The 14,209-nt window shown below is 37.3% G+C and overlaps 1 protein-coding gene across 2 annotated transcripts in view; it reads right to left on the reverse strand.

Annotated features, from left to right (window-relative positions):
- The window catches only part of gnai2b (guanine nucleotide binding protein (G protein), alpha inhibiting activity polypeptide 2b), a 51,769-nt gene extending 37,560 nt beyond the window's left edge, over positions 1–14,209 (reverse strand). For both annotated transcript variants that reach the window (XM_024270248.1, XM_024270249.1), the window contains exon 1: positions 13,871–14,209. In XM_024270248.1, coding sequence (XP_024126016.1) covers positions 13,871–13,988 — 118 coding nt within the window. In that variant the 5' untranslated portion in view covers positions 13,989–14,209. The remainder of the gene's footprint in view (positions 1–13,870) is intronic.

Genomic DNA, 14,209 nt, shown 5'->3' on the forward strand with positions numbered 1-14,209 from the left:
GACTTGGACGTGGCCAGCTTGCAGAAATGGTACAGTTCACTTACCATATATTTTACAATAGTGACCCGTCTCTAATTGACGCCGGTTTCCAATAGCCGCCGGGTCTAACAGGTGCTTGTTACTGTTACTGTCAAGCCATTAAGATCAATTTCAATTATCGTTTAATCTATTAAAAAAAGTTCCCAGTGGTCTTTTAATAATGATTATGCCATTTGAATTAAACATAAAAAAATAATAGTAACAATTAAAATATGCTGTTGTTTTAAAGGACATAGTCCTTCAGAGCGGCAGTAGTTCATTAGAAACTCACCACTAAGATGTGGGTAGTGGAACAGAGTAAGCCTACCACCATTTCCCATCATCCATCTGTTTACACGCTCTCCTCCCAGCTTATAGCCCCTCACAACAAGTATTGAGCAAGAAGCTTGGAAGAGGACATCGAAGACAGTCCACAAGCAGATGCATCAGAATGAAGAGGTTCAGGGAGCTTGTGGATTGCTGTTGTAGGTTCCACTTCCCACCTATAAGCTTTTACCGATGGAATTTTTTTATCTCCTTTTGAATGACAGCAATTTGAATAAAGAAATACTTAGAAATGCAATTTTAAGCCTAATTTTCTTTATATATATCCATCCTTCATGAAAAAAACGCCACAAGAAGATGCTAAAAACACCTAAAAGGGTAATTAAGGGAATAAACTGCTGTTAAAACACCAGCTATCAACAAACCTGGAGAGAAGAATTATTTCTGGGTTGTTGGGTAGACATACACAACTAGAGAAAACACTGAGGTATTATCCACGTTTAGCAAAAGTTAAAACACTTGCCCAAATCTACATAAAAGTAGGAGTTGCAAAGCAAATGTCTTTGGTTTGATGAATATAACAATATACATGGAATTATACCAGCTGGTTGTCCATTGGGCACCAATCTTCAGTTGAGCCTTCATCGTGTCACGTTGCAAAACAGAGAGCAGAAGGTGTGTAAACAGACTTTGAAACAGCTGCTCTTGTAATTAAAGATTATTGTCAGAAGCTTGTAATTACAAAGAGAATTTTTTTTTTTTTCCTGACAAGACCTCCAGGGTTGTTTTTCTAAAGTTACGCTGCCTTCAAGTAACCCTCAAACACATTCACACATTCTAGTTTCTGTTTACACATTTTAATATTTGCACAAAGTGTACTTAAAACACAAACCCAACCAAATAAATAAAATCAGGTCTGTATGGGTTCTGGACCAAAGAAGGAGGCCAAGGATTGCTCCAGATCTACCAGATATGTAGAATAGGGATTTGTAATTTGTGAGGAACAACTGGAAAATAATTGTAAACTGTCTGCAACCAATGACTACAAGAGAAGAAAAGACATTTTTTCATTATTGATGCTAATGCTTAGAAAATTGGGTTAAGTGGTATCCAGTCAAGTGAAAATCACGAATGGCGGGATCAGCTTCACTAACTTGAATCAATAAATGTAAGCATGAATTTGTTGGGATAATTTGTGCAGCAACTTTAAAAGGCGAAGGAGCAAGAACAAACACAAATTTAAAAACAGCTTGGTGCCTCGAAAATACAAAAAAAGAAAGTCCTATGCACCAGCACAGACACTGGTTTTGACAGTGGAAGTATTGGACTGGGTTGCTGACTGGCCCATTTTGATTTGTGCTGGGGTCCATTTCAAGAAGCAGGTTTTGTTGAAACTCCGAGTTAGTGAACTCAAAATTAAGGAAAACTCTTGAGTTTCCGGTTCCAGAAACGAAGACAACGTAAACCCGTGAAAGTGGGTGAAACCAAACCAGTTTCAAGACGCGGGATTCACTGAACTCAGAATCAATCATTATGGCAACTGACTTTGTGAACGTAGCCTGGTCTGGAGCAGGTTTCCTTCAGGAAATTCAGAGTTCCCTGCGGTCTCCGCCCCTTCTTAAAGTGAAGGATGTTCAAATAGGACTTCCTCATTAACATTTAGGTTACAAAAACCGGTCATTCATGGTATTATGGAAATTACTCATTAAATTATTGACAGATCAAAAACAATTCCTTACATAACAAGTGACAAAATGACATTCCTGGGATTATTTAGTTCTTATCCTGAATTGAAATGATTCAAATGTAGTCGTGCGCATCAACTCTGGCAGCTTTTTTCTCTCTGTGTTTTACCGCTGCAGCTGTGTTGCTTTTCTTGCAGTAAATGTGCTCGTAGTCGACATATGCTTGTAAGAACACATCGATTTCTGTCACCGTAAACAATGAAGCCCTAATAGTGTTCATTCCCGTTGCCAATTGGAAATCGTGCTGTCTTTGCTCCATTGTTCAGGACTTTTTATAGCCTCGCACCTGATTCTGAGTCCAGCAACTCAAAATTGATTGACTCAACTCTTTCCAGTTGTTCTGAAACCAAAAACTCTGAGTTGCGAATTTTGAGTCAGAGAACTCTGAGTTCAGGTTTGAACTCTAGATTTGTCAAACCTGCTTCTTGAAACGGGCCGCTGGACATACAAGTGTTTTTCTTCAACCTCTAAACAAAATGTTCCCATACTCAAACAGCTATTTCATCAATACTTCCACGAATCATCAATCATCTACAAGAGTCCAAGAACTATGTAAATGATTTTATAATCATTATGACTTCAGCAGAATTAATAGTTGAGCATCATATCCACTAATTGATTCCTGCTCTTTATTGTTTCATTGATGCAGTTGTGTCATGTATCTGTTTAAACAGGAAATGAATTCCATTCTTTCTGACATTCTCACTTCTTGTTTTTTTTTCTGGCTCTTGTTCCCTTCACAGCTTAAAGACCTCTTTGGTCAAAAGGGATCTTCAGCCTGCTTTAACTTGACAGCAGAAATACTTTTTATGAATGACAAGGATTTGTTGGTTTTGTTTTAATTTTCTGACACTACAATAACAAGATCCTACATCGTTTTATGTTCTTATAATATAAAGGAGTATTAGTTTCCTTTGTTCAGAACTTTTTGTTAAATTAAAAACACAGTCACATATCCATCATAACTACATGACATAACACATGCAGCTAACATAATTGGACTATTTAACTTCCAAGTGATTAGCACGGTTACAAAAAAGGAAAAAAGAAAGAAAAATGACAGCAAAAGGCTGGTTTGACTGTTCTTTGGCTCTGTTTTCAACACCTTTTCATCCTTTGTTGCATCCTTCACTTCAACAATGCATCATTCTGACAGGGCTTTTGTGAGTTCATAGAGAACCAATTAGGAAGTGAAGGTCATACAAAGTTATGGCACATCCAGATCCACCTGTATCTGTGCTGACTGATGATGTCCAGATAACACAATAATCTTTAAACAACTCACCACTTCTTGCTGAGACGCAAGACTTTGTGCACCCTAAGAGCTGGATAAGAGAATGTGTGCAACAAAACACAAAAGCAGCACAACATATACAAACTGTTCTCTCAATATTTAACTGGAGCGATAAGTCCGGATATCTAAGAAAGCCTTAAGGTTGAAGATAGACTAAAATGAACAAATATGCGTTTCTCAAACAGAAAAAAATGTATAAAGTATTTATCAAGTGTAGCAGGAAAATAAATCCTTTAAATATGTGTTACAAAAAAAAGGTTCTTTTTTGGAGAGTTTTAGGGAAACTGCATTGATTAGGAGACTGTTTTAGACAACAACTCTGCTTCCTATATTGTGTTCTTGGTGGTTTCTACCTCTGGTTGTCCTGTCTGTGGGTGGTAAATAGTCCTCCATATTTCTCGAAATGAGAGCTAGCACATCTTAAGAGGGATAAATGTTTTTTTTTCAAAATAAAAAAGAAGATTTTCCCCAGAAAGTTTTCCAATTATCTATGCCAGGGGTGTCAAACTCAATCACACAAGGGGCCAAAATCCAAAACACACCTCAGGTCGCGGGCCGAAAAGGATAAACATTATTTGAGACCCTAAGACTGAAATTTCAAAACTTTAAAAATGTACATTTCTAAGATAATTAATGCTGCCACAAATGATTATTTTAATAGTCGACAAATCACCGATTCTTTTTTCCGATTAATCGGGTCATGCGCAAAGTAGATGTAAAGCACACATCTTAACCATCATTAGCTTTAAACTAACTAAATAATAGATATATAGCATTACCTGTGATAATGCTAATGTGAATGCTGTTGCGTAAATTATTGCTGCTGAAGATGCTAGTGCTGATAGCTGAAGATGCTGAAATTGATAGCTGAAATCACTGAAGCCAATAGCTGAAAACGCTCAAGCTGATAGCCAGCTAAAATCTTAGTTAAATGCTAAATTAGCCTAAAAAACTGGAAAAAATATCCTAAATTAGCCAAAAATAGCTAGCATGTAGCTTAAATACTAGCTACATTCCAAGTTAGCCTAAAAACTGAAATAAAATCTCCTAATTAGCCAAAATAGTTGGCATGCAGCTGAAAAAAATACCTAAACTCCTAAATTAGCCTAGAAAACCTTAATAAAATGCTAAAATAGTCCAAAAAGTTAGGCTGAAAGCCAGATAAAATATTAGTTAAATGCCAAATTATCCTAAAAAACAGAAAAAAGCTTGAATTAGCCAAAATGGCTTCCATATAACTAAAATATTAGCTAACTCCAAAATAGCCTAGAAAACCTTAATAAATCAAAATAGTCAAAATAGTCCAAAAAGCTAGCATAATGCTATTATAACTTTCAACTTTATTACACTCTGACTCCATATAATATAAAGCAACGACTAATCGACTATTAAATTAGTTGTCAACTATTTTAATAGTCAATTAATCGTCGATTAGTCAACTAATCGTGGCAGCTCTAAAGATAATTACGAACTAGATTTATAGCATTACCTGGGAGAATGCTAATCTGAATGCTGTAAGCAGAATTTGGCCATTGAAGATGCTGAAATTGATAGCTAAAAACGCTGAAGCTGATAGCTGAAAACACTGAAGTTGATAACCAGCTAAAAGATTAGTTCGATGCGAAATTACATAAAAAACTTATGTAAGCATGTAGCTAAAACAATAGCTATACTTCAAAATAGCCTAAAAATCAGAAATAAAACTAAATTAGCCAAAAAAATTGTACTGTAAATATTACAAAACACTGAAGTTGACAGCTGAAAACGCTGAAGTTGACGGATGAAAACGCTAAAGTTGATAGCTGAAAATGCTGAAGTTTATAGCTGAAAACATTGAAGTTGATGGCCAGCTAAAATATTAGCTAAATGCCAAACTAGCCAAAAAAAAAACTAGCATGTAGCTAAAAAAATAGCTAAACTTCAAAATAGCCAAATAATCAGAAAAAAATGCCTAAATTTGCCAAAACAGCTAGCGTGTGGTTGAAATATCAGCTAAACTCCAAAATAGCCTAAAAAATCTTAGTAAATTCCAAAAAGTTTAAAAAGCTACCAGCATGCCAATTTTAAAACTTTAAAACCACAACTTTTTAGCATAATTATGAATAATAAAAAGGCAGGAATATTATTCCAGAATAAATACACTTAAACCTTAAATAACTTTTAATATTTTACTCTCCATAAAAATATATTTCTTCAAAATTCTAAAAGTTAGAAATAAGTGCAAGATAAAATTGGGCCATTAATAACGCCAAAAACATAATTTTCATAAAAACAATGGAGAAAAAAATTGAGCAAATTAAAGTTTTTAACTAACTTTTTTCTAGAAAATATCAATACAATGAGTTCCAAGACCAAATAACCACAGACATCAGCACGGCAGGACCTGAGGAAATGAGACTTGCCAGAAATATGACTAACAATTAATAACTATAATCTTTCACTAAGTGGCTGGTAGTAAAGCTGTCATTTCTAGAAAATCTGTCTCACTCTTAGTCCACTTCTCTGACATAAGTAGTGAGTAATGTCTACAAAGAACAATTATTAAAGACTCCTAACGTGTCTATAGTCTATGTAGATAAGATGCAGTTGATTTATTGGAGCTTAAACATCAGTGATAGGAAAAATGTATCCTTAACGTTTTTTGGTTCGATATGAGAAACAACAAATGACATGAGCTGGTCAGGGTGTCACTCTTTCAACACTAAATATTGTTTGATAACAAAATACATCACGTATTTACTTAAAAACCTGCATCTTAAAATGACTACTTTATCTGTAAATAAAAATACAAAGTTAACTTAACTTTGACTTACAATTGTGTTCCATTTAGTGCACTTTAATTTCTGTTTCCAGTTGTGATGAGGATGCGTCAGTAAGTTGGCAGAAATTTGTAAAAATAAATCAGTTTAAAAACCCCAAATGAACAAACTATCATAAGTTCAACTATTTTTTTAACAGAACCCCTTTTATATATTCATAAATACTCTATTAACAGGTGTTTTCAACATACTTAAATTTAAAATGTCGTATTTCACTCTTTCACAGAAGTTGTTACTTTTGATATAAATTATCTTTCTTTTTTTGCATGAATAAAACCAGGAATTCACAAAAAAAGAAAATTGTTTTGACAGAGGGTCATATGAATTCCTTTCAAAATAAAAGACTTCCTTTTCCACATAGGATCATACCACCTAATGGCATTTTCTCTTGTTTTTAGGTCCACTTGGGTAGGCTGTCGTGCTTTTCCCTACTTACTACTGTTGTTAACATGTTTTTGCTTCATGATTGAATAGAAATAGTATTATATATATATACACACATTTATTTTCTTTGCAACTCCCTTTTGTGTAGAGTCAATAAACATTTTTGTGCAGCATGAAATATGTGCTTTAGGCACATAAAAAGAGCAATCAGAGAAACAAAATTGCTAGAGTTCTGATACAATTTAAAATCTGTGCAAAATAGTAGAGTAATAGTAAAGTACTTAAGGTTGTCAGAGAGCCACTTCATCCCTACAAACAGAGTTTTGAAAAAATAGAGTCTCATATTTTAGACATCACTTTCATTTAATGAGGTCACCAATAATCGCCAGTCTGCTAGCGTTAGCACGGAGCTTCTAGTGCTCGAATATACATAACAACAGAAACTTAGCTTTCCCAGTCATAAGTTTTATCAAATCTGTTATTATTTTTATGGAATCATCTATTGTAAATTAGGCTGCAAATAGCTGCTGTACCTCTAGTCACTGGTACAGTAAACAATACAACACTACATAGATACATATGTGTGCATGCATATTTAAATGTCAGAGTGCTTTTCATTGCTCTTGGATATTATTTAATCATGCGACTGTCTCTGAGGTAAAGTGGAGCTCATGTCTGTGCGACGATCATATGAACAAATCCTTAAATTGTCATCAGGTAAATATATGCTCAAAACATTGATTCGTTATCAAATATGATTTTTAACTAATCTAGCGAGCCTTCTTATAGTTATAGTGCTAAAACCAATTCATAAGGCTAAACATAACCGGGTTCTCTCTATGGGAATGCATGATGTGATTCCTCTGGACACATGGTGAAATATTTACATGGTCTACTGAAGCAAACGGCCACGTGCACTGGTGGCTCTCCAAGGGTACAACTCTTCTTTCATGTGCAGGAAACCATTTTTTTATGCTGGTAAATCTGATGTTAATCAGACTTATTAACTCATAAATGAGCAAGTTTGAGAAGAATCAATACAGATTTAACTTTTTTACACCGTAGCTTCAGCTTCAGTGTTTACTACAGCAATTATTCAATCGTTTTACGCATTTAATTTATTTGCAGCAGATTCTGAAGCGTAGAAAAGAAGATTTTAGCTAATATATAACACTTAATGTTAGTAATGTGTTGTTTATTGGTACAAAGACCATATGAAAAGTTACTTTTCTCTGCTGATTCCTAAAGTCAAGGCCCGGGGGCCAAATCCGGCCCTCTGGGTAATTATATCCGGCCCTCCAGATCATTTTATTGTTATTAATGGGCCAATGTTATGTTGCGCTTATTTCTAACTTGCATAATTTTGTCAAAATATATCCTTCTAGAGAGTAAAATATTGAAAGTCTTTTAAAGTCTCCCACCAAAGAAAATCATGTTTTTATGGAGTTTTTCTTTAGAAAGAGAACAAATATAATAAGAAATAATTTCGTTTTTGCATTTCCGAGTATTTCTCCTTTTAAATGGCTGTTAATCTGCTGTCGCAGAAACGCTCTGAATGACTGAACTGAGAGCTCTGCTGCACATGCACTAAACCCTCATCTGTTCCTAGTGTCTAGTTCAGGTTCTGGAGAAGAGAAGATGGTATCTTCACATTGACTGCAGTCAAATGAGCCGCCGTTCACATTTCTGTGGTCAAATCAGCATCACTGGATTTTTGGTGTGAGTTTCATCCAATACTTACGGTAGCAGGACTGAGAACGCTGGAAAATCTCAACCAGACTCCACGGAGCTTCTTGATGTGACCACGGAAATGTGAACGGCGGCTCATTTGACAGCAGTTGGAAAGGATTGTAAATCAATGAAAGTTCGGTCCATGAAGCTCTTCACTTCCTCGTCCGAGCTGACATCCAGCTCAAAATGATACTGCTGGACATTTTTATGTAGCAGCGGCGATGATTTATGCCAGCGAGACACAAAGGTATCATAATCAGACAGGGAGGGGTTCAACACGAAGCAGCTCCACTCAGCTCCAAAAGCCACGCCCCCTCAGAGGAGATTTTGCTGATTTTACATGAGAAATGGCTTTTTATGACATTTAGGGTGTGGGGTTTTGGTTAAGAACTTCATAATTATAATTAAAACACTACTGAGAAGGTTTTTTTTTTTTTTAAATGGTCATAGGAGGACTTTAAAGTTTAAGTTGATTTATTCTGGAATAATACTCCTGCCTGGTTTTATTCATAGTAATGTTAAAAGCGACAGACTGGCGACCTGTCCAGGGTGAACCCCGCCTTCGCCCTTCAGCAGCCGGGTTAGGCTCCGGCACCCCGCGACCCCAAAAGGGACAAAGCGGTCAGGAAAATGAATGAATGAATGAATGTTAAAAGTTATATTTTTAAAGTTTCAAGAATTTTGTTTTAGAATGTTCAATAAATGTTTATATTGCCGGCAACATCTCCGACAATTGAATTAATTTAAGGTGAAACTTAAAATAATACACAGTAGTGGCCCAAAAAGAATTGTCGGAGTGGAAAGTGGAGATGAGAGATAAGAGATCAGAGCGTCTCCACTAACATAGTATGGAGTAAAATACAGAGGCACATTTCTGAACCAAAATAAACATTTTTAGGAAGTTAAATTGACTAAAGAGTGGAGGAAAAAAGTTCCAGCAAAAAACATGAAGCTTCTCCACTTAAGACTTGAGCACTTGTTTGACTTTTTTTTTTATTTCGTAGTCACAGGGCCCTGGTTGAGCTGAAATAAAACTTATAGTGTGATGCCCATGCATGCGGTTGCCAGGTCCCAAGAGGATAATTATAAAGTTTTGCAAGATGTGTTAAGCTACTAAAAATATTTTTCTTTTTTTAACGCTATTATTTTAAAATACGATGTTAACAAGCTAAAAATAGCAAGAGTTTGCACTTGATTATTATTTTGAAAGTCCTGGGCTTTATAAAAATTAGAAAAGTAAAATAAAATGATACAGTTGATCTTTTCTTCGTGGATTTTTACTAGTTTTTAGGTTCTTCCTAATGCAGAGCGATACATATCATGTGGGCGATAGAAAAGTGTCTACTTCTCTTCTAGTGTTTCTATTTGCTTATTGTTTTTGCTGAACTTTTGTCCAAAAATGTGTTTTTCCCACCAAGACATTTGTGTACTTTAAAATGTTTTTATCATTTGTGACAATTCAGTGACAAGTTACTTGACAAACTAAAGTCAGAGAAAAGTAAGTAATAACATTTTTCTCAATTTTTTCAGACAATACATAAAAATATACTTTTTTGTGGTATCTTGTGATATATATCGTTATTGTGATATATATCGTTATCGTGATATAAAGTAATTTATATCGCGATATTCACATTTTTTCCGATATCACCCAGCACTTTAGTTCTTAAATAAGAATTAGTATATTTTTAATGCAGGTTCCACCTGTGTTCGTTTGTACTGAGTTTTTTCCAATAAAATAGATATCAAATCTAAAAGACATTAAATCAAATTTTGAATCAAATCAATTCAACTTTTCTGAGGTTGGACTGGGTTATGTGCAGAGAGCGCTCTGTTCGGCGCCTGATGACAGCCTCAGTGCAAACCTGAACAGGATAGTTAATAGATGGATGGATGAATCTGTCACAGCAGTCTTTGTGCGGCATGTCAAGATGTCCTCAGAACTGCAAGCTCAAACACTGGACTTCCCGTTCCAGTTTCTTTTTTGGTAATGTTGAACAGGTGCCGCGCTCAGGGTCCTCGTCCCTCAGCCGTTATCCACTCACACAACACCACAGCGCTGACATGGCACACAATATTTCATCTACGCTCCTCATCTAAAAAACCACGTGACCACGAGCAGGCCCAGACAAGAAACATCAAATAAATGGGATGCCAAGTTAGCAGCAGAGTGATGAAAAGGCAAAAAAAAAAAAGGAGTCCTCAAGATTTAGCTGGTGTAAGCAGTGGAGGCTTTCTGCTGCTGCAGGATAACTGTAGATCTAAAGTTTGTCTTTAATGGAGATAATAAGAAAATAATGCACAACGTAGTAAATGTTTTTGTCTTTCATCCTTCTCATGCAGCCCACACAAACGAACCAGCAAATTGGGCAGATCATCAGCCAGCAAACATCTCTGCCTTTAATCTTCAGCTCGTTAAATCATTAGCGAGATGCGACCGTCTATTAACAGCTTTTCTTAGCGAGATGACACACTTCCACTCCCATCTGTCCTTCTGCGCCACCATCAATCTCCATCTCCATCACACACACACAGGCACCTTGAGATTATATTCCAGGTCAAGTGTTACTTGAGCTCGGCAAAGAAAAGACGGACGAAGATCATTCAACAAAGATAGAACACGGAGACAGCTGGAGCAGAACACACAAGACAAGAATGTTTTAGAGTGGGGGGGTCCATGTTGGCGGCAGAAAAGGCCCAGAAAGAGAGACCAATTTGTGATGATGAATTCAAACCAGAGACATGTTACGGTTTCCGTTTACATTAAAGTTCTACTCCAGTCATCTTTTGATTTATAGTTAAAGCGTTTGCAGTTTTTAGACTAAATTTAAATATTTGGTGTCATTTACTGACATATTTTCTGCAGAGCGGCAGTAATAGGAAATCATCTCCGAGTTCTGACTGTTGGCTTGGAATAAGCCTTTCTTCATTTCCCATCAACCCTTTGTTTACACTCTGTCCCTACAGCCCCTCACATCCCAACCCAGAAATAATGGGGCAGCTATTGACTGTATATAGAGAACTGGACCGAGCAAGTGAGATAGTCGACTAATCTTCGATTATTTTTTCCAATAAGTCGACTAATCGGGTCATAAATGAAGTGGATGTAAAGCACACAACTTAACCATCATTAGCTTTAAACTAACTTAAGCTAGATATATTCATACTAGAATTACCTGTGATAATGCTAGTATGAATGTTGTAAGCTGAATTTGGCAGCTGAAGATGCTAGTGCTGATAGCTGAAGATGCTGAAATTGATAGCTGAAAATATTGAAGCAAAAAGCTGAAAATGCTGAAGCTGATAGCCAGCTAAAATATTAGTTAAATGCCAAATTAGTCTTAAAAAAGCCTATGTTAGCTAAAACAGCTAGCATGCAGCTGAAATATTAGCTAAACTCCAAAGTAGCTAATAAAACTGAAAAATTCCAAAATTAGCCAAAAAAACTAGCATGCAGTTCAACTGTTAGCTAAATTCCAAAAACAGGCTAAAAAACAAAAAAAATCCTAAATTAGCCAAAACAGCTAGCATGTAGCTGAAATATGAGCTAAACTCCAAAATAGCCAAAAAATCTAGCAGAATGACATAATAACTTTCAACTTTACTACACTCTGACTCCATATAACATAGAGTAACAACTAGTCGACTATTAAATTAGTCGTCGACTATTTTAATAGTCGATTAGTCGACTAATCGTGGCAGCTCTAAAGTGAGATGTCACCCAAAGAAAATGACTTGCCGTATTTTCCGGTCGCACCGGAGTATAAGTCGCAGTAGCCAGAAAATGCATAATGAAGAAGAAAAAAACACATATAAGTCGCTCCTGAGTATAAGTCGCACCCTTGGAAAATCTAGGAAAAAAAGCGCGACTTATAGTCCGGAAAATACGGTACTTCCGGTTCCAATCAAATGAAGTCAATTCATTCGCCATTTTTCATGTCAGCCACCATGTTGGAACCAGACATTCTTATGATGAATTCACACCGAACGCGGGCGAGGAGTCAAATTCGCGTCCACCACCTCTGCTTTGACACCTGTCAAATTTACTGTTTATGTCCCTTCCACGGAGCAACCCTCAAAGCTGTTCTGGAATTAATTCGTTGCCACATCATGGATGATGTTGAGCGAGTAGCTCATGGATGCGTTTGTTTTCAGCAGTAGACCTCACTAGATCTGCCGGAACCGGGGAACCGGAGCTCACTAGCTTGCTAAGCTATCCATCAGGCAGCTGGCTAGCGTAGCCGTCCATCCAGCTCAATGATGATCTCTCCAGAGTGTACCCCACCTTCTCCCAGCAGTACCTGGGACAGTTTCGGGGAACCTAGCGGCCCCCGTAGGTTGAGAAAATGGATGGAAGTTCCTGACAAAATAATCGCATCAAGTGGCCATCTTGAATGTTTATTTCTACTCTTTGTTCTAGTCACTGAAAACGTCATTGCCTAAAGCCGAGTCTCTGATTGGTTGATGCACTGAGTCAAGCTAGCCGCGCCTGACGCCAAAATCGCGTCTGTACGCTGACTTAACATTGAAACTCGATGCCTCTGCCTCACCGGCTGTGTCCGATGTAAATGCACCGTTAGTCTACATTTCCATGGCAACCACTCTCTCCAATCAGCAAGGAGCATGTTAGAAGGCCACACCCCTTTCATTTAAAGTGTGCTCAGGAGAATCTCTCAAACGCTTCAAAATGTTTGACCTACTTTTATTGAGGAATCTACTTGAATAACTTCTGCTACAGCAAAAATATTAAAATAAGAAAAAGGATTAGCAAGAAGGTTTTAAATGATATTGCAGAGCAAAAATTGTTATTCTAACAAATTTAATGACTGAGTTATAGCGGTTTATTTGTCAATAGAAGTCTAAGGGATTTCAGCTTTTGGGGATCAGTATTTGGAACGCCAGGGGTCAGTCCGGTTCTCTTATACAGTCAATGGGTTCACCAAAAATGGCGAGCATTTTCCGAGTTATCCAGTCGTACAGTTTTGAGCCAGATTCCAGCACAGACTAGAAAAACAAAGACATAACTATTTGTCTACAAGTGGATAAATCAGAATGGAGCAGAGCAGGAAGCTTATGGCCCGCCCACTGTAGCACCTACGTCACTGCTACAAGCTTTTTCCAACAGCATTTTTTGTCTGCACCTGATTCACAATTATTTCAATAAAGAAATACTTAGAAGCTTAATTTTATTCATATATGCCCTCCATCATGAGAAAAATATACGAGAAGATGCTAAAAACACAGTTTTCAATGGAGTGAGGACATTTCTGTTGTGGGCTGAGCCCATTCCTGCTCTATTGGGGGATCCTGAATTGGATTTTCTGGGAAAAACGCCAGTTCCCAGCTCTGAGAAGTCGACTTAGTTGACAAATCTCCATTTTTCTCCACACTATGAACACTAGTGTTGGCTAATTAATAACAAACACAGTCAGGAGAGGCAGAAATGGCCTCTGTCTTTAGGCTCTCCCAATATATTTGGCACTACTGATGAACATGTCAGCAAATCCACTTGCTTGTGTTTGGATTTATATAAAATCTCCACCCCAGTTGTTCCCCCAGAGGAACCAGAGGATCGGTCTCCAGCAGGAACCTACCTAACAGGAGCAGCTTCACCTCCCTGGCTGCCTTCTCGCCGTCTTCCCGCAGGTTTTTGTCAATCATTTTTGACCTCTCGGCGGCAGCTTTATCCTCGGCGCTGACCGTACAGCCCATGATCCCCCAGGCGGAGGAGCGCACGCGCCCCCAAAACAGATGTGAGGCGGTAAAAAAAAAATGTAAATAATGTTGTTGTTCCCAGAGCCCCCTAACCTTCCCGCCAAGCCACTGTACGGGATGAAAATCCGGAGTTTTTATCCGCACATGAAGTCCTGTTCCCCCGTCAGTCCAGCCGTCCGCAGGCGGACATGCCAGCGCGTGCTGCCTCAACTTGCCTC

This window comes from Oryzias melastigma, linkage group LG5 (assembly GCF_002922805.2).
Source record: "Oryzias melastigma strain HK-1 linkage group LG5, ASM292280v2, whole genome shotgun sequence".
Classification (NCBI taxonomy): Eukaryota; Metazoa; Chordata; class Actinopteri; order Beloniformes; family Adrianichthyidae; genus Oryzias; species Oryzias melastigma.